Source organism: Phyllopteryx taeniolatus, chromosome 2 (genome assembly GCF_024500385.1).
Source record: "Phyllopteryx taeniolatus isolate TA_2022b chromosome 2, UOR_Ptae_1.2, whole genome shotgun sequence".
NCBI lineage: Eukaryota > Metazoa > Chordata > Actinopteri > Syngnathiformes > Syngnathidae > Phyllopteryx > Phyllopteryx taeniolatus.
Window position 1 is genome coordinate 5,584,356 of NC_084503.1, and position 19,595 is coordinate 5,603,950.

Below are 19,595 nucleotides of genomic sequence, written 5' to 3' on the forward strand. Positions count from 1 at the left end.
TTGGGTCATTCTTTGAGCAGAAGGCACGTCGAAGCGGCGGCGGCTGTTATTTAAAAAAAAACAAAGTCACACTAAGCTCAAGACATTCAAATGCCCGTATTCATTGACTTCTGACCCTAATCTATTGAACTCTCTCCTCGTTAGGCGGATGCACCTTAAGACATATCGAGTGAGGCAGTTTCCCGGGCAAGATTACTCATCGCACCAAACTGCCAAGTTGTCAATCTCCTGACTCTCATTGCGAACACGTAAATTGACAGGTTTTTGGAGCCATGAATTACAACCTTGGCCAAGGACGCCCTTGGCTGATATTACATAACCCTCACATTGACCGGTCCGCTGGGAAGGGAACCAAAGCTAACGACTGCGGTTACAAATTCTATTTCAAAGGTCTAAGAGCCATAGGTGAAAAAAACTCTTTAAGGTCATGGCAACGGGATGGCCCTGTCAGGTTCCTCAGTTTCAGTAGGAACATGAGCCTTATCATAACATGGGCCCTTGAAACACTTTGCAGTACAATTGTTCCCCCCTGAAACACCTATTCAATCAGTCAATCAAACCATCATTCATATAGCACATTTGACTTTGCACTTAAAAAGCAACATAAAGTGCTTCGCTGAACCGATGGTCAAAGACAAACACAGCACTACCACCCGCCTGCAGTCTCTGAGCCCCTGGGACGCCCAAGAGCGGTGTTACAGTTTAAGGTGTTCTCAAAATAGCCATCCTTTCCTTGATTCTCCCCCACTTCCTCTCTTTGTGGCAACCAGCTTCTTCCTTGACCATCATGCTTTAATAAAAGTGACACAGTACAACATACTGGACGCGGAGCCTCAAAACACAATACCGGGTCACAGTTTTCAGTTACAGCGTGTCGGTAGATCAAATCGCTCAATGTGCGTCATTTTAGGAGATTTTCGGGGCGATTCCAGTCGGGTTTGGACTTAACTGGCAGCTCGTCTCTCATCAGCTCACGCTCAAAGACCACAGTAGATAGAACAGCTTTAGTCTGAGGGGTTACTGCTTTCATTCTAGTCCTAATTATTTATTTATATTTAAGATGGAGGCAGGCCCCAACCGAGAGTGGTTTCACTCTTTTGGGATGGAAAACGACAGTTATCAAAAGAGGTCTTTTCCAGCCAACAACATTCATTTGGATGGGATCGCCCTTGCTAGGGTTCCATTTAGTTGTGACAATTGTCATCATCCATCCATGCATCCATTTTGTGAGCCGCTTCTCCTCACGAGGGTCGCGGGCGTGCCGGAGCCCATCCCAGCTGTCATCGGGCAGGAGGCGGGGTCCGCCCTGAACCGGTTGCCAGCCAATCGCAGGGGCACATACAAACAAACAAACAACCATCCGCACTCACATTCACACCTACGGGCAATTTAGAGTCTCCAAGGAATGCATGTTTTTTTGGGATGTGCCCGGAGAAAAGCCACGCAGGCACGGGGAGAACATGGCGGGGCCGGGGATTGAACCCCGGTCCTCAGAACTGCGAGGCCGACGCTCTAACCGGTCGTCCACCGTGCCGCCCGATCGTCGTCGTCATCACTGCGCTGGGCAGCATTTTCTGGGTGTACCAGCCTTGATTTGAGGGTGTTGCCAGGCTTGAAGTGAAATGTTGTGTTCAAAAAAACGAATCAAAGAACGCGATTTCCCCAGACAGACCTGATATGACAACGATGTTGTGTCTGTCCTTCTTTTCTTCTTCATTCACCTTGCTCTTGTTCCTTCTGGAACGAGATGCGCTTTTTTGTTGACCGTACATTTCTTTTAGTCATATTGTGATCATTTTGTTCATTCAAATGTTCATACTGTTTCATCGCAGGAGGATTGTAAAAAGCAAATGATGGCTGACAACGGGGGGGGGGCTTGATGAAGCTCTTTTATTTAGAATTCCATCATTCGGATTTTCAGCATTCAGCTTCCAGTCGCAAGCAAAAGCAAAATGAATCCAACACCACCGAACACCCACACAAAGCCCCTAACCGAAGTGGGGCACTTTGCTCTTTTGTAATATATCCAGATTTGAAAATACATGATTACATTATTATTTGAAAATCACTCCAAGCAATACATGAAACTCTTTTACATTCCGACATGATCTCTCCGTTTTGGACCACTTATCCTTCTGGGAGTCGCAGGTGATCCGTCTCGCCCGCTGACTTTGCGCAACAGGCAAGGTACACACGGGATTCACATCTCTGACTCTCATACAGTGAAAACCCGCATATTCTAAAGACCAAAGAGCAGTTTACAGTATTATCTTTGAAAAGAAGTCAGATAGCGGAGGCAAATGGAGGTCTCAAGCGTACCGCTCCACATTAAAAAAGGGATCAAGACACTGAAACAGCACGTGAAAACACAGCCGAACGGGACCGAGAAGCAAAAGAGCACACGAGCTGAGGCGTCAACACCCAAGGGAGTCTTCTTCCTCGTCCTGTAATTTGCGGAGCAAAGTCCTTCCTTGTAAGTTTCACTTTCTCACAAGGGACGTGGAAGACGACTGAAATAACTCATACTGTACATGTCAAATCGCTTTTCCTTTTCACTCAGGGGTTTACTCCCTTTTGTTGCCTGCGGTTTAGACATTCAAAGTCGTTCGCTGCCATTGATGGCTTTTGAAGTCAAATGTCCCCGTTAACTGGGAGGACTGACACCGAATATTCCTTTTAGGGGGCAGCACATTTCCCAACGTCGTAGAAGCTGCACCACCACCACCACCACCACCACGACGACGACGACGACATTTGAGCAAAGTGTCATTTCGTCAGCGGTGCCCCATGAAAAGATTTACCGTCATTCTCAGGGCATTGCATGGATTGCGACTGGAGCGTTCCGTTTGTCTTAGAAGACGTTTGACCTCCGATCCGAGCAGTTCGCGTCGCACGAAGCCCGCTCGGACGAACAGTCCAGTTGCCGTCGATTGAATGCCCCGAGATGAGAAATGAGAACGACTCGCCGGACGCTTTCCTTTCTGTCAGTTGTTTGACCGACATTCACCAGCTGTTTGTTTTTCTCAGACTCTTTGTATGTTTCAATTTCTTGACCTCTTTGAGTACATAATCAGCCTCCTTGAATTTCTCCGCTGCCTTTGTCAGCAGATCTCCTGGAGCGCATTCTTCATCTCTTCCCGTATTGGAACAGCACACTCGGTTTCTCATAATAGCCTCCGAACGGCACCGCGACCAAATAATAATTGACGAGTCAGACAGCAGATCTCCAAAGGAGACGGTTCTAATTTTGGTCGACAGAGGCGTGGCCTCAGAGCGCCGACACATTGACACATTGGAGCCGACGTCAGTTGTCGCCGTGACTATGGGCGGCATTGGCATTAAATTACCACGGCTCCGAGTGTTCGGCGCGTCGGTGCGCATATCGTTCCCGCCCGATGCGCTTGTAGACATCGCAAATGTGTTTTCGCGTGCGGACACTTCACTCTTGGCATTTAAATGCTGACAACCCTCATCCGCATCTATCGTCTTTTCTTGTGGCGTTGGAAAAAACATTTGGCTGTCGGTGGCGGGGTTATTCCGCAAAACATCGCTACAGAGAGAAGTGGAAGGAAGTGATCTTTGAAGACACGAGTTGTGGTCTTCTCCCGTTGTGTCGCCCTTGACTGGTTGGATGCTCAATTTAGACGATGCACGTTTTGTGTCTTCGTCCTCTGAAACTGTAGTTGCATCATCACCAACACAGGGAAGAGTTTCATATTTTTTCCGAGGCCCTCTCGCGTTCTCATTTGTATGAACTTGTCGCTTGTCCTCACGGCTGTCCGGTGTACATTCGGCCTCTCGGTTAGGTTGGGAAGGACCATAGGAGGGTTTCTTGTCTTTGGTCGGCGGGGTTGGAGGGCGGATGTGGCCTTTCAATTGAGAGTTCCCTGCAAGCTCACTTGAGGAGCTGTCCGTGGGATTGGGGGAACTTGTGTTTTGCCAAGCAGCCTTCTCTTGTCTTTGCATGGGGAGCTTAAGGACCTTGAAGTCAGGAAACAAATATTTAGATGCTATGAAGAGATTCGATGTTACATTTGATGATACAATTTATGAACATGCAAGCTTGAATATTCCGTTGCATGTGACTGGAAACCAACCTTTGACTCAGTCTGGGTCTTTGCATGTGACTTCTCAGTGGAGTCGCACTGAAGCTCAGATGATTTGTTAGTTTCTCGAGGCATGTCAGTGTCATCGACATTGGCACCGTATGTCCCATTTGCCACTGCGGCATCTAAAAGATCCAAATCCAAGCGGAGCAAGGCTTCAGCTGACAACTCCGCTCCCTAAAAGGGCGAAAAAATATCATGCACATCAATTATTTGAGTCAATGATGATGCAATGCACCACAGTTGCACAAAACACCCAATGACTTTGCCAATGCATGAACAGAAATGCCATTGGCATCCTAAAAAAAAAAAAGAAATCAAATAATCACATTTCAACTTTGCCATTATTCAGAAGAAACATGCCGACTTTTTCTTCAGTTCTGTGTTTTGACAGTCGCACAGAGACTTTGCTCCTTTCATTGGTACCCAAGCTATTTGCTTCAGTCTTCATCTGAGGTCGCCGGTTAGTGTCTCGTTGCCGTAAAGTCAGACCGAGACTTCGGGCATCATCTGAGAAGGCTTATTGACATATACGCTCCCGTTCATTGGCTTTCAGGGTAACCCGCTTCCATTTCCATGATTGCTACTGAAGCCATACGTTTTCTATACCACTTACCACTCGTTCAAGATTGTGGCGATCTGGAGCCGAACGCGGCCGTCTGGGCGAAAGGCAGACAAGATATGAGAAGAGGACTTTGGTCTTCATATCCTCACTCATGATGATGATGCTATCAGTACACTTGGGATGGTCATAAGAGCATCCTTGTTAGCGTATAAGGCCTGAAGTGCTTGCCCTCCTGAGATCAGCAGCGACTTTGGTCAACGAGTTGACTTCTCAGACGTTTCCTCGTCTTTATTGGACATTTGTGCTTTGCCTTGTTGAAAAAAGATGCAACACACTTTGCACGTCATGCTCAGGATCAGAATAATTCGTTCGACATTTTTGGGAGTCGTCGTGTGACTGGCTCAGCGTGCACACTGCTTATTTCACAGGTGTCAAACTCATGGCCCGAGGGCCACGCACAGCCCACCACAACATTTTTGTGGCCCGCAAAAACAAATCATATGATTGCTAAAATCTGTACCAAATTTTTAAATTGTCATATGTTTTTCATGACAACTTTTTTTTTTGTCAGTAACTTGAACAATAGTTGAAAACAACTATTCTGATTTCCAAAACAATTCGCTGAGTGTATTTCATAATATGACAAGGAGGCAATGAAACATTTCTATGGTTTCACTGTCATAATGGCCCGCTGAGGGAAACCGTACCGACAACGTGAGTTTGACGCCCCTGACTGCAAAAAACAGTTGATCAGTGAACAGATCTTTATTTATTGCATCTGGAGTGCTTCAAATATTCAATATGTTATACTGTCACCAAATGCCAGAGCTGCCCTAAATTCACAATATTAGTCATCAAAATGTTTCTTTTTCTGCAGTGCGGCGTATATTATCATAAAATCAATATGTGGAATTGCAAAATCTGGTTATTGTCCAGAGTCAGTGATGGAGTAGTGGTACACTTGCCTGACCCGACTTCGGCACAGGCAGCGTGGGTTCAGTTCCCACTCAGCGACGGTATGAGAACTATATGTGCCCTGCGACTGACCGGTGACCAGTTCAGAGTATCGTCCGCCTTTTGTGCGAAGTCAGCAGGGATGGGCTCCGGCGCCCCGCGACACCCAGCAGGATAAGCGGTGTGGAAAATGGATGGATCATTATTGTCCATGAAGGACTACATTTACAACGACTGAAAAATCACTTTTTTTTTCTTAAGCTTGCATCCCTGAAATTTTGTTGACACTGTAAAATGTAATCATTTGTTTTGGAATAAATGATACATGTTTGAAGACAATTAGCGAAAACGTACAAAGACTGAGAACTACGTAGTGCTCAATTGTGGAGGTCAGATTTTTGGGGGGCGTGGCCAAAACCCTCTTCCCCAGTATATAAGAAGCTGAGCACGAGTGGCTTCGTTCGCATCGGCGGTTATCCAGTGCAATAGCGAGTGACTTGGCCCATTTGACCACTACAGCATGGAGTTAGTTAGTCAGCTATCAGCTATGCTTACACCCTAATTGCCCGTAGGTGTGCATGTGAGTGTGAATGGTTGTTCGTTCGATCCCTCAGGCGGCACTGCATCAAAAACCGACATCAATATTTAAAGCATATCACCACATGGGCTCAGGAACACTTCAGAAAACCGATGTCAGTAAATACAGTTCGGCATTCCATCCGTCAGTGCAACTTGAAACTCTACTATGCAAAGCAAAAGCCATTTATCAACAACACCCAGAAACGCCGCCGGCTTCCCTGGGCCCGAGTTCCTCTAAGATGGACTGATGCAAAGTGGAAAAGTGTTCTGTGGTCCGACGAGTCCAGATTTAAAATTGTTTTTGGAAATTGTGGACGTCCTGTCCTCCCGGGCCAAAGAGGAAAAGAACCATCCGGATTGTTATGGATGCAAAGTTCAAAAGCCAGCATCTGTGATGGTATGGGGCTGTGTTAGTGCCAATGGCATGGGTAACTTACACATCTGTGAAGGCACCATTCATGCTGAAAGGTACATACAGGTTTTGGAGAAACATATGCTGCCATCCAAGCAACGTCATTTTCATGGACGCCCCTGCTTATTTTAGCAAGACAATGCCAAACCACATTCTGCACGTGTCACAACAGCGTGGCTTCGTAGTAAAAGAGTGCGGGTACTAGACTGGCCTCCCTGCAGTCCAGACCTGTCTCCCATTGAAAATGTGTGGCGCATTATGAAGCGTCAAATACGACAACGGAGACCCCGGACTGTTGAACGGCTGAAGCTGTACATCGAGCAAGAATGGAAAAGAATTCCACCTACAGAGCTTCAACGATTAGTGTCCTCAGTTCCCAAACGTTGATTGAATGTTGTTCAAAGAAAAGGTGATGTAACACAGCGGTAAACATGAGCCTGTCCCAGCTTTTTTTGGAACGTGTTGCAGCCATCAAATTCCAAGTTAATGATTATTTGCTAAAAACAATCAAGTTGATCAGTTTGAAAATTTTATATATTGTCTTTATAGTGTATTCAATGAAATATAGGTCAAACATGATTTGCAAATCATTGTATTCTCTTTTTATTTATGTTTAACACAACATCCCAACGGCGGCCGACTGGTTAGAGCGTCAGCCTCACAGTTCTGAGGACCGGGGTTCAATCCCTGGCCCCGCCATGTTCTCCCCGTGCCTTGCGTGGCTTTTCTCCGGGCACTCCGCTTTCCTCCCACATCCCAAAAACATGCATGGTAGGTTCATTGACAACTCTAAATTGCCCGTAGGTGTGAATGTGAGTGCGAATGCTTGTTCGTTTGTATGTGCCCTGCGATTGGCTGGCAACCGGTTTAGGGTGTACCCCGCCTCCTGCCCGATGATAGCCGGGAGAGGCTCCAGCACGCCCGCGACCCGCGTGAGGAGAAGCGGCGACGAAAATGGATGGATGGATGGACAACGTCCCAACTTCATTGGAATCGGTTTTGTACATCATTTGCACAATTGTGATTATATCATCATCACCCCTTTAATTGCTCAGTGACACTCTGTATTTATGTTTTTTTAGAACCCAAAATGTACATTTTGTCATAGCGGCTGTTTGTTGTCGTACTAGAGTGGCTCCAACTACCGGAGAGAAATTCTTTGTCTGTTTCAACATACTTGGCCAATAAAGATAATTCTGATTCTGACAAAATGGAACACCTGTGTAACGTCATCTGCCAAAACCGTTTTTCAAGTGTCCAAGCCTGATAAAATAGTACGAACTCGCCACCATGCTGGCAGGTGTCCACCGTTGTTTACAGCCAACAGTGTCCTACAAAGTCTGCGCTCATACGCCACCAATCATTCAAAAACGTCATAAATGTTCGCGGCTGCGTTATGTCATCTTCCCCCAAAAACTTTTCAAAGGCGAGTGATGCAATCAACCCAAGAAACAGCTCACAAACAATCTAGCCTACACAAATGTATCTGACCTCACTATTTTTCACTCATTAGTGACTAAAAATAACATCCAGACTTTGAATTTCGGCGACAATCAGGTGCCAGGCTTGCTTGTGAGCCAACCGAGTATGTGAACTCGTATGGTGGAATCAGACCAGATCAAGTAGGGTTTCAACCGAAATATAACCCTCATATAAATACGGAGTCTTTTTGTTTCTGTTTTTAAGTCCAGAACTATGGAACAGGTGCCAATGTTCCTAGGATTAAAGAGCTACTTTAGTAAGTATGTTGGCAGGTCCATATTGTGGATTGGACTGAAATTCCCATCAAAACACGGGCATAACTAGCATAAACACAACACGGTTGAGAATTAAAATGTTGATGTTTTTTTTTAAAGAAACCACCGCAACCGATGAAGAATAACCTATCAGATACAGAAGGCATAACTAGCGAGGCGTCGACGATAGCGCCTCCTCCCGCTCCCTCCGATTGGTCATTTGCTAACAACTGATCGTAAGATGAGCAAAGCTGAGAGGATTCAGAAGTGACTAAGTGGAATAATTCCCAAGTTTATCATCACTTTGAAATGTTTCACTGATTATACATTACAACAAATACAACTTGAAACTTATGATTTTAGTGTTATAGTACCACTATTACAAATAACTCACGCTACCTAACAATGGCTTGTTTACCATGCTAATGCTCATTTTCTTATTGCTAGCACTGCTATTTTGTTGAAGTTGGACAACATTCCTCTGTGACATTTTATCGCAAATATGCACTTTCATAATTCCATGCCATTATGAGCGGCCATGCTTGAGAATCTCGCTCGTGCACATCTGCGAGTTGCGGGGTTTCAGTTTGACGTGGGGCGATTATTGAAGTGAGGCCACTAAGTGCAAAGTCCCCCTTCACGTTCCCCAAGAATTGAGGAATCACATGAACCTCTTTCAGATGAATCCTGGTCGGTGGGCGCCGGTTACGGTTCCCTTTGGGTCTGGTTCGAGTTAAATGCAGTAAATTACTGCTTTCATCCATCTTAACCTGTGGGGAAAAAAATACAATCAGTCAATAGCTTTCCCACTGTATGGGTGCAGATACATACAGTCATGTTTTGTTTTGTTTTGTTTTTGAAAGGTATACCGTCTAGGAAAACGCATTTTGTAGTCATTTTGCAATACCTCATCCAACACTTTGTTCTTTGCGCGATCGATCCCGTCACTGAGGGCTTGAATCCAAGCCTCCTTTTCCTCTGCAGTCTGGACTTGGAATTTCATGTTATGGATCTGTTGAAAACAATCAGCTATCAAAACGTCATGCCTTAAAGAAATCAAGTGGTGGATGACCTGCAATATCTTCCACTTCAGACTTCAAAGCTTCCCTTTTGATCAGGGCTGCGAATCATGAGGACAATTATAAGTACGGTTGCGATGCACCTCTTTTGACATCAAGGATGGAAAATACTTCCCAAAATGGTACACGCGTTTCCGTTTATTATAGGATCCCCTCACTTCTCAGAGATCATTGCAGTGGCGTGATGAATTTGATTTCCCCATTTTACTGAATATTTGAAGCAGCTCTCAGCACGATGCATGCCTGTTTCGATCGCTGCAGATTCCGAGCACAATAATGCAATGAATGCCCCTCGACAGTGTTACTACTTCAGACAGAAAATCCTTGTAAAGCTAGAATGTTTGTTACAGCTTCGATGTACTTTGTACACAGGAAGGGAAGCTGGTTGCACTTTAGCCAATTATTTGATTGTGCATAATGAAATGTAGTGCTTCAATGTGTTTTTATTATATAACAAATTGAATTATATAGTATACGCTGTACTTTTTGGTTTGAGTCAAATGATACCAGAAAGCAATGTTTTTTTTTTGGTGAGGCAATGGTGAGGCGGTCACGGGGCTATGATGACCTGCAACCAACACCCCCACCCAAGCCAACCAGCCCCCCGAAGGATGTGCGAATGTAAAAATCCACGGGGGAAAAGCATGGCGAGCCAAATGGCAGGCCGGAGTGCCGGAACACCTGGCCGAGTGTCCTCCCCAGCCTGACACTGCTCTCCCTCCACTGCATTAAAACTGGAGGACCGGCAGGGCCGAGAAGGGAGGCGACTGGACCGGAGACCAGCGCAGTACCTGGCCCGGTGTCCGCCCCATCATCCCTTGTGCCAGCCCCCCAGGGGACCCTGAATGAGATGTGAATGTGTACAGTGTGAGTGATAGAAATGTGCAAAGTGCGTGAAGTAAGAGGCTAGACCCCTGCGGGCCCGGCCCGACCAGCTGGAAGACCACAGAGAGAAATAAGGGGGATCACCACCCCGGTTTCCCAATCCACAGGCACTGTCCCTGATGTCCATGCGATGTTACAGAGGCCTGTCCACCCTACGACCCCCATAGAGCCTACAGGAACTCTGGCTGGAACAAAATACAACATTTATGTTCACGCATGCAAGACCGCACAAATTGTTCTTCAAGCTTCCGTGATGTCAGTGATGGTGAACACAGAGGCTGAAAAGATTTTAAGTGTTGCCCACTCCCAGCACCATTTTTTATTCAGTGCAATTATCTGACATTTTCTCAAGTCCTATAAAAAAAAACTAAATTGTAACCTAACCCTAAAGTAGACACGGACCTAGAAAGAGTAACTCCAAGTCTTGATTGTCACGATTAGGGTTTTTGAAGGCACTGGAAGACCCAAGTGCAGGGAAGCAGGGAAGCAAGGCAGGAGTGCAGGAGTCTCACAAATGATGTTTCATTCCAAAAACAACGTACATGGAAAACTATAAATACTAATTGAACAAAGTCCAACAAAAATCTATAATCAACGTAACAAAGAAACGTGGAAACCAAAACACTGTCCACTAATCCACATGACGGGATGCGGAAACATGGGGTGAGACAAGATTACCTTTGACATATGACAACTGGCAATAAACCGGCAAGAGATGAAAGAAACCAGGGAACAGATTGAAATACAAAACAGATTGACGAGACAACGAGGAGCACCTGGACAAGACACGAATTGGCTGGAGGGAGCTGATTGGTCGACACAAGGGAGAAGGTTGACGAGAACAGGTGCACACAATAACTAAATGAGCGCACGAGACGGGAAAAACATGAAACAAATCAGAATCAGAATCAGAATCATCTTTATTTGCCAAGTATGTCCAAAACACACAAGGAATTTGTCTCTGGTAGTTGGAGCCGCTCTCGTACGACAACAGACAGTCAATTGGCAGAACACTTTGGAGACATAAAGACATTGACAAAAAACAACAACAAACAACAATTGTGCAAAAAGATGCAGCGTCCTCAGTTCGAATGGCTAATATCGCAATAGTCCGACGCAATGACCATTGTGCAAAGGGCACTGAGACTTCAAGGAGTGGATGCGGTTTAAAGTGACGAGTAGTGCGATCATCTGGGACAATGGTTGTGCAAATGTTACAGATACTCCTCAATCATTGTGCAAATGGAGCAGATGCTACTCTGGCATCTGCGAAAGCACAAAGCGAAAGACACAGACATTGATTCCAAGAAAGTTCAAACAAAAGTAGCCGCTGACAATATATAGTATGTTCAGACAACGTACAAAAGGAAACACCAATAAAGAAAGCATTAGTGACAAGTGGGAAAACTAGTACACAAGAAAAGCCTAATCAATAATGCTGATAGCGACTGGCGTGGAGGATGCCCTCATCGACCTCCTCCACACATTATTTTCCAAGCTGAAGCTTCCTAAAACCTACCGAAGGTCAAACATATCAGAAGAATGACTGTCTGGCTTGCCAGTCATACCCCCGAACCACACCAAGGCTGGCAACGATCATATCATCATACGAGGATATGATTGATGACTTTGCCCGCACTAAGGCAATACGGTCACACTGAAATAAACTGCACACCAAATTTCGAGTGTCCTTTGGGGTTCTGACAGGTAGTTGTAGGTCCATAATGAAAACAATAGTTATTGTCATTGTTTTGCTTCATTTCAGGTATTTTTAAACCTTCTGGTGTGAGATCACCTGTTTTTGCCGTCGTCCAATAGACTGTTTCGAATGCCATTGGCGTGTCGCTCACACGCCACGCGACATATTCACATCGTATTGTGTTGCTTGACATTTGATATAAAACATTTCTTTTAGCTTACCTTACTTCCAGACTTGGGCAATCCAATCAGGATCAGCCTGTGCTTTCTCATGAAAATACTCTTTAATCCATGACATCTATCGTAGTTTTGTAGATCGAGTCTTTCAATGCAGTTCTTCGCTTCCTGTAACACGAACGAAGTATCGGTCATCCACAATTCAGAGGGTGTGGAGGATTCTATTTTTCCACTGTATATACATGTCTTTATTCCATTTAAATAACATATTAAAGTCAAGGCCTGCGGGCCACATCACCCTCGCCCTCTTGTCCGCCAGGGTGACACCAACACCCAACTATATCCAGATTTAAAAAAAGACAACAATCTGGGCGAATGACACAAAGGGCCATTGCCCATACTAATTAGGATCTGCTGGCAGGCAATTCTGCAGAATGTTCTTCTGAACAAAATTCAAGGACTATTGTTTACCAGTGTCGGTCGGGAAAGTTCATTTCACAACTTTTAAAATGAACCAGTTCAGTTTCTAGTTCATCATTCCAAATTTTGAACGACTGTAAGTTCACTGTTGCAACAAAGAACGAGTTCATCGTGCCTTTTTTTTTTGCTGATGAGCTATTTCCCTCCAAATACTGGCATTTTCCCGTTGTTGCCACCCATTCAGTCCACACTCGTTGGCAGCTGCAGCTTTCTCAAAAACATGAAGATCAACTTGTTCCTCGAATGGTCTTTTTAGAAAAAGGAGGAATTGTAAGGAATGTGCAAAAACATTCACAGTGTAACAGGAACGATGGGGAAAGTCGCATCAAGTCTCCGACCTTGATCACCTCGCATTCGTCACCGACTATATGAACAAAATATGATATATACTATATCATGTGTTCAGCCGGGTTTTCTCCTGGAAGTCTCAAACCGAACACTCTTGAGGATTTTTCAATCATCATAATCAGGCAGAAATCAACGAAGTTCAGTTCACGTCGGCCCCAAATATGAACTCGTTCATCAACTTTCGCTATTGAACTCGTACAACACTGTTGTTTGCAGTAGAAATGACAACGTACCTCGTTTTCATATAGCAGGATAGCAGTGTCGTCCACATGGATGTAGCAGTCTTTATAGCTTGCCAGCAGTCTGCAAGAGGCCTTTTTAACCCAACCGGCCTTACCAAGAGATTTGGGCTTGTTCCTCACGTGTGGGGGTTGTTCCTCGCGTGTGGCCTTCAATGATCAAAATGCACGTTACATTCCAAATGCATGCATGCATGTACACAGCTGTTTTTATGCCCTGTGGGTACAAAGTGCACACAGCACTGTTCAACTGTGAATGTAATAGAATGACCATTTTCAAAACTGAGAGGCATTTTTTTTAATTTTTTTTTTCTGTTCCACTTTGTTCGGAAGCACGAAACATTGCAACTGTATAAGTGATGACGATCGGCTGGGACAGAGTCCAATTTCATTGTAAGCCAATCAGAGGTCGAGTGATGCGGTGTTACCAAATAGAAAAGCAGGGGCGGTTGCACAGATGAGTGAGTTGTGAGGAAAGGAGGAAATGATACACAACAGGGACGCTTCCATTTACAGGCGAACCATCCTTCTTTACCTACTGAAGACTTGACTTTTTTTTTTCTTCCCAAAAATGAAATTCAAAGAAAGAATGTACACAAGGGATGCACACATTACGCCACGGACAAAGGTGCTTCTCCACGTCATAGTCGAGCAATGTCAGTCTTAATGGCCATTCACGTCAACGGAGACTAAAACAGTGCCACGCACCCAAAACAAATGAAACTTGAGGTATAACGCGTCTGCCATTGTTCTCTTTTTTTTGGATTCCCTGTCCCCTCGAAAACCTCGTTCTGTCCGACTGCAGTCCCAATAAATATCCCAATAGAAACAACCGCAGAGAGACGATTTCAAACGTTTCAGCTTAAAAAGCCATTCAGCAAAATGTTTCGGTTGAAGACCGTACTGTTTTTTGGGGTTTGTTTTTTTTTGCTCATGTCCAATGATAGCTGTACACTGGAAAGAGCATTTTTAATATTAGTAAAACTCATCTGAAGCGCAAGACAGGGCAGTGTTGTGAAGGGAGGACCTACAAGTATAAATAATTGTGTTGTTGGTGTACAAAAGGGCAAGAGAGCTGCCAACAGCCTGGGCTAAACATTGTCCAATAGTGTTGGACTTAGTAGAAGTAAGTCTAGCACCCTGCGGGCCACCTTTGAGAAAAGGTGATGGCTGTGAGAGAAGGTCACTGACTGCGTGCACCTTGAGCGGTAGCTGTTGGCACAGCTCTCGGAGTGGCCAATATTCGGTCGTCTTTTGAGTAGTATGGAATGATGAGCAGAATCAAACGCCTTTGCCACTTTTAGCGTGGCAGAGATACAACTGTGTCTGCTGAGGGTTAAAGGCATTAAGGGTCTCCAGATGTTAGCACATCTGCCTCACAGTTCTGGGGTCTGGGGTTCAATCCCCGGCCCCGCCTGTGTGGAGTTTGCGTGTTCTCCCCGCACCTGGGCGGGTTTTCTCCGGGCACTCCGCTTTCCTCCCGCATCCCAAATCACGCGTGGTAGCTTGATTGAAGACTGTCGGTGTGAATGTGAGTGCCAATGGTTGTTTGTTTCGAAGTGCCCTGCGATTGGCCGGCGACCGCTTCGGAGGGTGTATCTCGCCTCCCGCCTGAAGATAGCTGGGATAGGCTCCAGCAGCTCGCGACCCGCGTGAGGAGAAAATGGATGGACGGATGAAATAAGTATTTAACACGTCAGCATTTTCTCATTAAATATACTTCCCAATGTGCTGTTGACATGAAAAATTCCCCAGATGTAATGTATGTAATAATGTGAAATTATAATACAGGGAAAAAGTATTGAATACGCCAACTGGTATTTATTTCATACTTTGTACAAAAGCCTTTGTTTACAATGACGGCTTCAAGACGCCTCCTGTATGGAGAAACTAGTCACATGTATTGCTATGGGGTGATTTTGGCACACAAAAAAATTGTACCGGCATTAGCAGATTACTAGCAACCTTTTATTGCTCAGTGACGGTTTTTCTCAATGTCTTTATGTCTCCAAAGTATTCTCCGTCCATTGACCGTCTGTTGTCGTACTAGAGCGGCTCCAACTACCGGAGACAAATAAATTCCTTGTGTGTTGTTTTTGGACATACTTGGCAAAATAATCATTCTGATTCTTGATTCTGACAAGCAGTCTTCAAATCTTTTACCTACCTTTGGAAGTATATTTAGTGAGAAAAATGCTGACGTGTTAAATACTTATTTCAGCGCTGTATAAATATACTTGTATGTGTGTGTGTATATATATATATATACACGGTATGTGTGTATAATTTTGGATAAATGTGAGCCTCATACATTGATCTGGAGACCTTTTTAACTGTCTCCTAAAGGTAAGCATTTTTAACACACTACTTTTTTGGTGTTGTAGCCAGTCATCTGACGTTTGTAACAAAACAAGACGCATAAAAAGTTATGTTTTCTCTTTGTGCGCTCATGCCCAAAAGTCTCCGTAGAAATGACTGGAGTGGAAGGGCGGGGCCATCGCGGCACCGCCGGTTCAAGATGGCAGCCACTCTGCATGTGGCTCCAATACGCTCTCCAAGTCCAGCGTCCATATAGGACATCTCTGGGTTAGCACCAAGCGGTGGATTCTTCTCCTGTAACTCAGGGGGATGTCGTATGACTCGAGTGTACCAATGAAGTACATGGCTGTTTTAGCCGACTTACATATGGGGTAGCTTTTGTCAATGCCCTTCCCATTTTCCTATTCCAAAAAACAGAAATGTTTCCAAACGCTAGACTTTAAACCTGATGAGTTAATCTCACGCTCAGCAACTGTAGCCAAATCGCTACCTGCCGCCGTCACCTCTGGGTGGCATGCGCAACTTTCACTTTCTGCGAGTGTTTTGGCACATTTCATCGTTTTTGAACCTTTATGAATGGTCACAAGGCTGACGTGCAGAGTTGTGGGAGTTGAGGCGACACTCAGGACAGAAGTGAGTATTTGTGAGCCGAGAAAGAGTACCGCAGACGCATGCCTTCTTTGCCTTGGGAGTGTTGATGTACAGAGAAGTACAGAGAAGGTCAGAAGGAGCTCCGTTGTGACTCAAGGTCTGAATAGTCACATGACGATTAAGGAGAAAGTGTTAATGCCCTCGAACATTGTGCCACTTTCATCATGTTGTGAGGGTCAAGTAGCTGCATCATGCAAACTCTGAGAACAGAAGGATGTTGACGAGAAGGGAAACAACAGTTTTTACTGGGCATTTGGAGTAAATAACATTTTGGTGTCAAATATTAACATTATGTACATTTTCTTCAGACAATGGCACTCCCCAAAAACATGCATAGTTAGGGGGTTGTATGTCCCACAAACCTTACAGGTTCCTGGCTTTTTTTTTAAAAGGCCATTTTACAAACAAGCAGGGCACTTAAGTACAAAACTGTGGCTGCCGCCTATTGTATTTAACGATTAAGAAGTACAATACTTTCACATTTAAGCTTTAAGAACTTCTTGGTTTTTCAAAACAGAGGTGATATTTTTTTTTTTTGGAAATATGTGCAATATATTTCAAAGAATCACCATACAAGTAGTTTCCCCCCTATATTTAGGTGCAGTGTTAATGTTCAAATATAAAAATCTGAAATCTTTTTGGGGGGGAATAAAACCTCTGGTTTGTTTTTGCTAACTATCGAGGCCTGCTACACCGCTGTATTTAAATGTCGGCCATTATGAGGGTACTTGAGAGCTCGGTATTCTTTGAGGCGTCAAATGCTCGAGAACAACTCCTCTAGCTTCGAGCGCAGCAGGTGATCTGCAAATGGAGCCGACTAGTTTTGTCACTTCGATTCGTCCCGACGGCTAGGAATGTGGCTTTTGGCTTTTGAATAATTCGGTCTCTTTTTAAAAAGCAGAATTAGCTAAAGGTTATACTATGCTCGAGTTATTTTTGTCCAGTAGTTGACTTCCTTTTTCTGCTAAAGCGGCTTCCTGAAAACGCACCCACATGAGATGCATGTTGACAGTTGCTTGCTCAACGCATTTAAGAAGATATAAATTAGCTGACGACACACTTCGCTGGAATAGCTTGCTTTGAGGTAAGTTTCTAATTCGTGTACAAAACTTTCATTTGCCATCTGAATGGTTTCTACGCCGGCGGGAGATCAAGATCACGCTGTGTGTTGACGATATTTACAGGGGAGAGATGCTGCATTATCATTGTTTTAGTCATGTCAATGAACAATCTCATACATATCATGGTGAAGATACCCGTTTTTGTTTTCCAGAACATGTCCAGTTTACACAACCATACCATTCTCTTTTGAGTTTTAGTTTGTTTCTAAGTGACGGCGGTCGTAGAAGTCACTCAAATGCGATAGAACCAACAGGGTGCAAAGGCTTGACACGCGGAGAGCTGCGCCAAATGACGTGCGGACACCATCAAATGGAAACAAAACGATCATCCTTCTCAACTTGCATCACGCTGAAACTTTGTGTGTGAATGTCCCCTGTGGCTTTGTGAACAAACCAAACTTTGCTAAATGAATTGAAACGGACTTTTTCAAGCAAAGCTGAAGCGGAGCAAGCTGAAAGGCAGAACGAGCCCCACAATTATGAAAAGAACATATGTGGTGACAACTTACATTTTCCATGATAAGGGCACGATCCGTGATGCGAGCTGCAAATGGCGTGAAATCCCCCAACGTTGTTTTATCGTTTTTGTGACAATGTAGATCCTGCCCGATGGTTACATTTCTAACACTTCCCGTAAATGAAGCACATACAGAACTCTGCCTTTTTATACACCACGAGGAGTACCTTTTCCTCTTTTGCTGCCAAGAAAAAAAAATGCAAGTTTGGCTTCCGGTTTATACCCTTGACGTGATTCACTCGTGTATCTGTGAGTTTATTGCGTTGTATTGTGCAAAATCACCCAAATGTGCCGAACAATATGAAAAAGAAGAACACACATATTCTGTACATGAACAGCAGATGAGACAACAGAATGTACAGTGCCACATACAGTGCAGTGCAGTACTCAAAATGGAACCAGTAATTGCACATAACTTCTAAATGCGTGTTGTCGTTTCCTATCTATAGATGAGCAGTTGTATTGCAGCTATGTGGGACAAGCTCCGATTGGTCGCGTTTACTTAATACGTAATACTTGCCTACGTAGGTTTTCACCAGCTCAATGGAAATGTTCATGTTTTGGTTCACAGTTTGTTTGCAACACGTGTTGCTACATGGACCAGATTTTCGGCATCATCCCGAAAGGCTTTGGATGCTATGGACAGCATTAGGACATGCCGTGAATGTGGACGGTTGTATAAAATCAGCACACCTGGTGTACATCTTGCGCTGGATGGTCTTGACGCTTTCCAAAAAATTATAATATCATGGAAAAGTTGATTGATTTTCATAATTCCATTCAAAAAGTTAAACTTTCAGGGATTATAGATTCAGGGTGATTGGGAGGAACACCCCCCGATCAGAACCCGAGCGGTGTTCTGTTATTGGACTTCTGTGCTCACCACAGATTGTCCATAACAAACACCATGTTCAAGCATAAGGGTGTCCACACGTGCACTTGCCACCAGGACACCCTCGGTCGGCGACTTTGTGGTCGTGTCATCGGACTTGCGGCCGCATGTCTTGGACACTCGGGTGAAGAGAGGGGCGGAGCTGTCAACCGATCACCACCTGGTGGTGAGTTGGCTCCGATGGTGGGGGAAGATGCCGGTCCGACGTGGCGGGCCCAAACGTATTGTGAGGGTCTGCTGGGAACGTCTGGCAGAATCCCCTGTCAGAAGGAGTTTCAACTCCCACCTCTGGCAGACCTTCACCCAAATCCTGGGGGAGGCGGGGGATATTGAGTCCGAGCGGACCATGTACCGTGCCTCTATTGCCGAGGCGGCCGACCGGAGCTGTGGCCGTAAGGTAGCCGGTGGCTGTCGTGGCGGCAATCCCCGAACGTGTTGGTGGACACTAGCGGTGAGGGATGCCGTCAAGCTGAAGAAGGAGTCCTATCAGGCCTTTTTGACCTGTGGGACTCCTGAGGCAGTTGATGGGTACCGGCTGGCCAAGCGGAATGCGGCTTTGGTGGTCGCTGAGGCAAAAACCCGGGCGTGGGAGGAGTTCGGTGAGGCCATGGAGAACAATGTCCGGACGGCTTCGACGAAATTCTGGTCCACCATCCGGCGTCTCAGGAGGGGGAAGCAGTGCACCATCAACACTGGGTATAGTGGGGATGGGGCGCTGCTGACCTCGACTCGGGACATTGTAAATCGGTGGGGAGAATACTTCGAAGACCTCAATTCCACCGATACGCCTTCCCATGAGGAAGCAGAGTCTGGGGTAACATGGGTGGGCTCTCCTAT

General features: G+C 45.1%; 1 protein-coding gene across 1 annotated transcript; it reads right to left on the minus strand.

Annotated features, from left to right (window-relative positions):
- Positions 1-1,870: 1,870 nt before the first annotated feature.
- Positions 1,871-18,620, minus strand: plekho2 (pleckstrin homology domain containing, family O member 2). Its single transcript, XM_061756179.1, has 7 exons — positions 17,859-18,620; positions 13,253-13,408; positions 12,237-12,359; positions 9,260-9,364; positions 9,024-9,122; positions 4,098-4,283; positions 1,871-3,981 (listed from the first exon to the last, which is right to left on the minus strand). Exons 1-7 carry the CDS (start codon positions 17,865-17,867, stop codon positions 3,004-3,006), a joined length of 1,656 nt encoding a protein of 551 aa, XP_061612163.1. The 5' UTR covers positions 17,868-18,620; the 3' UTR covers positions 1,871-3,003.
- Between the last annotated feature and the right edge of the window lie 975 nt (positions 18,621-19,595).

What these genes read in the sequence shown, in the direction of transcription:
- plekho2 (XM_061756179.1), bottom strand. An exon ending in TGCCCAAGTCTGGAAGTAAG is followed by an intron (nt 9,365 to 12,236) that starts GTAAGCTAAAAG and finishes TGTTTTCAACAG; the next exon opens with ATCCATAACATGAAATTCCA. An exon ending in AGACCCAGACTGAGTCAAAG is followed by an intron (nt 3,982 to 4,097) that starts GTTGGTTTCCAG and finishes CCTGACTTCAAG; the next exon opens with GTCCTTAAGCTCCCCATGCA.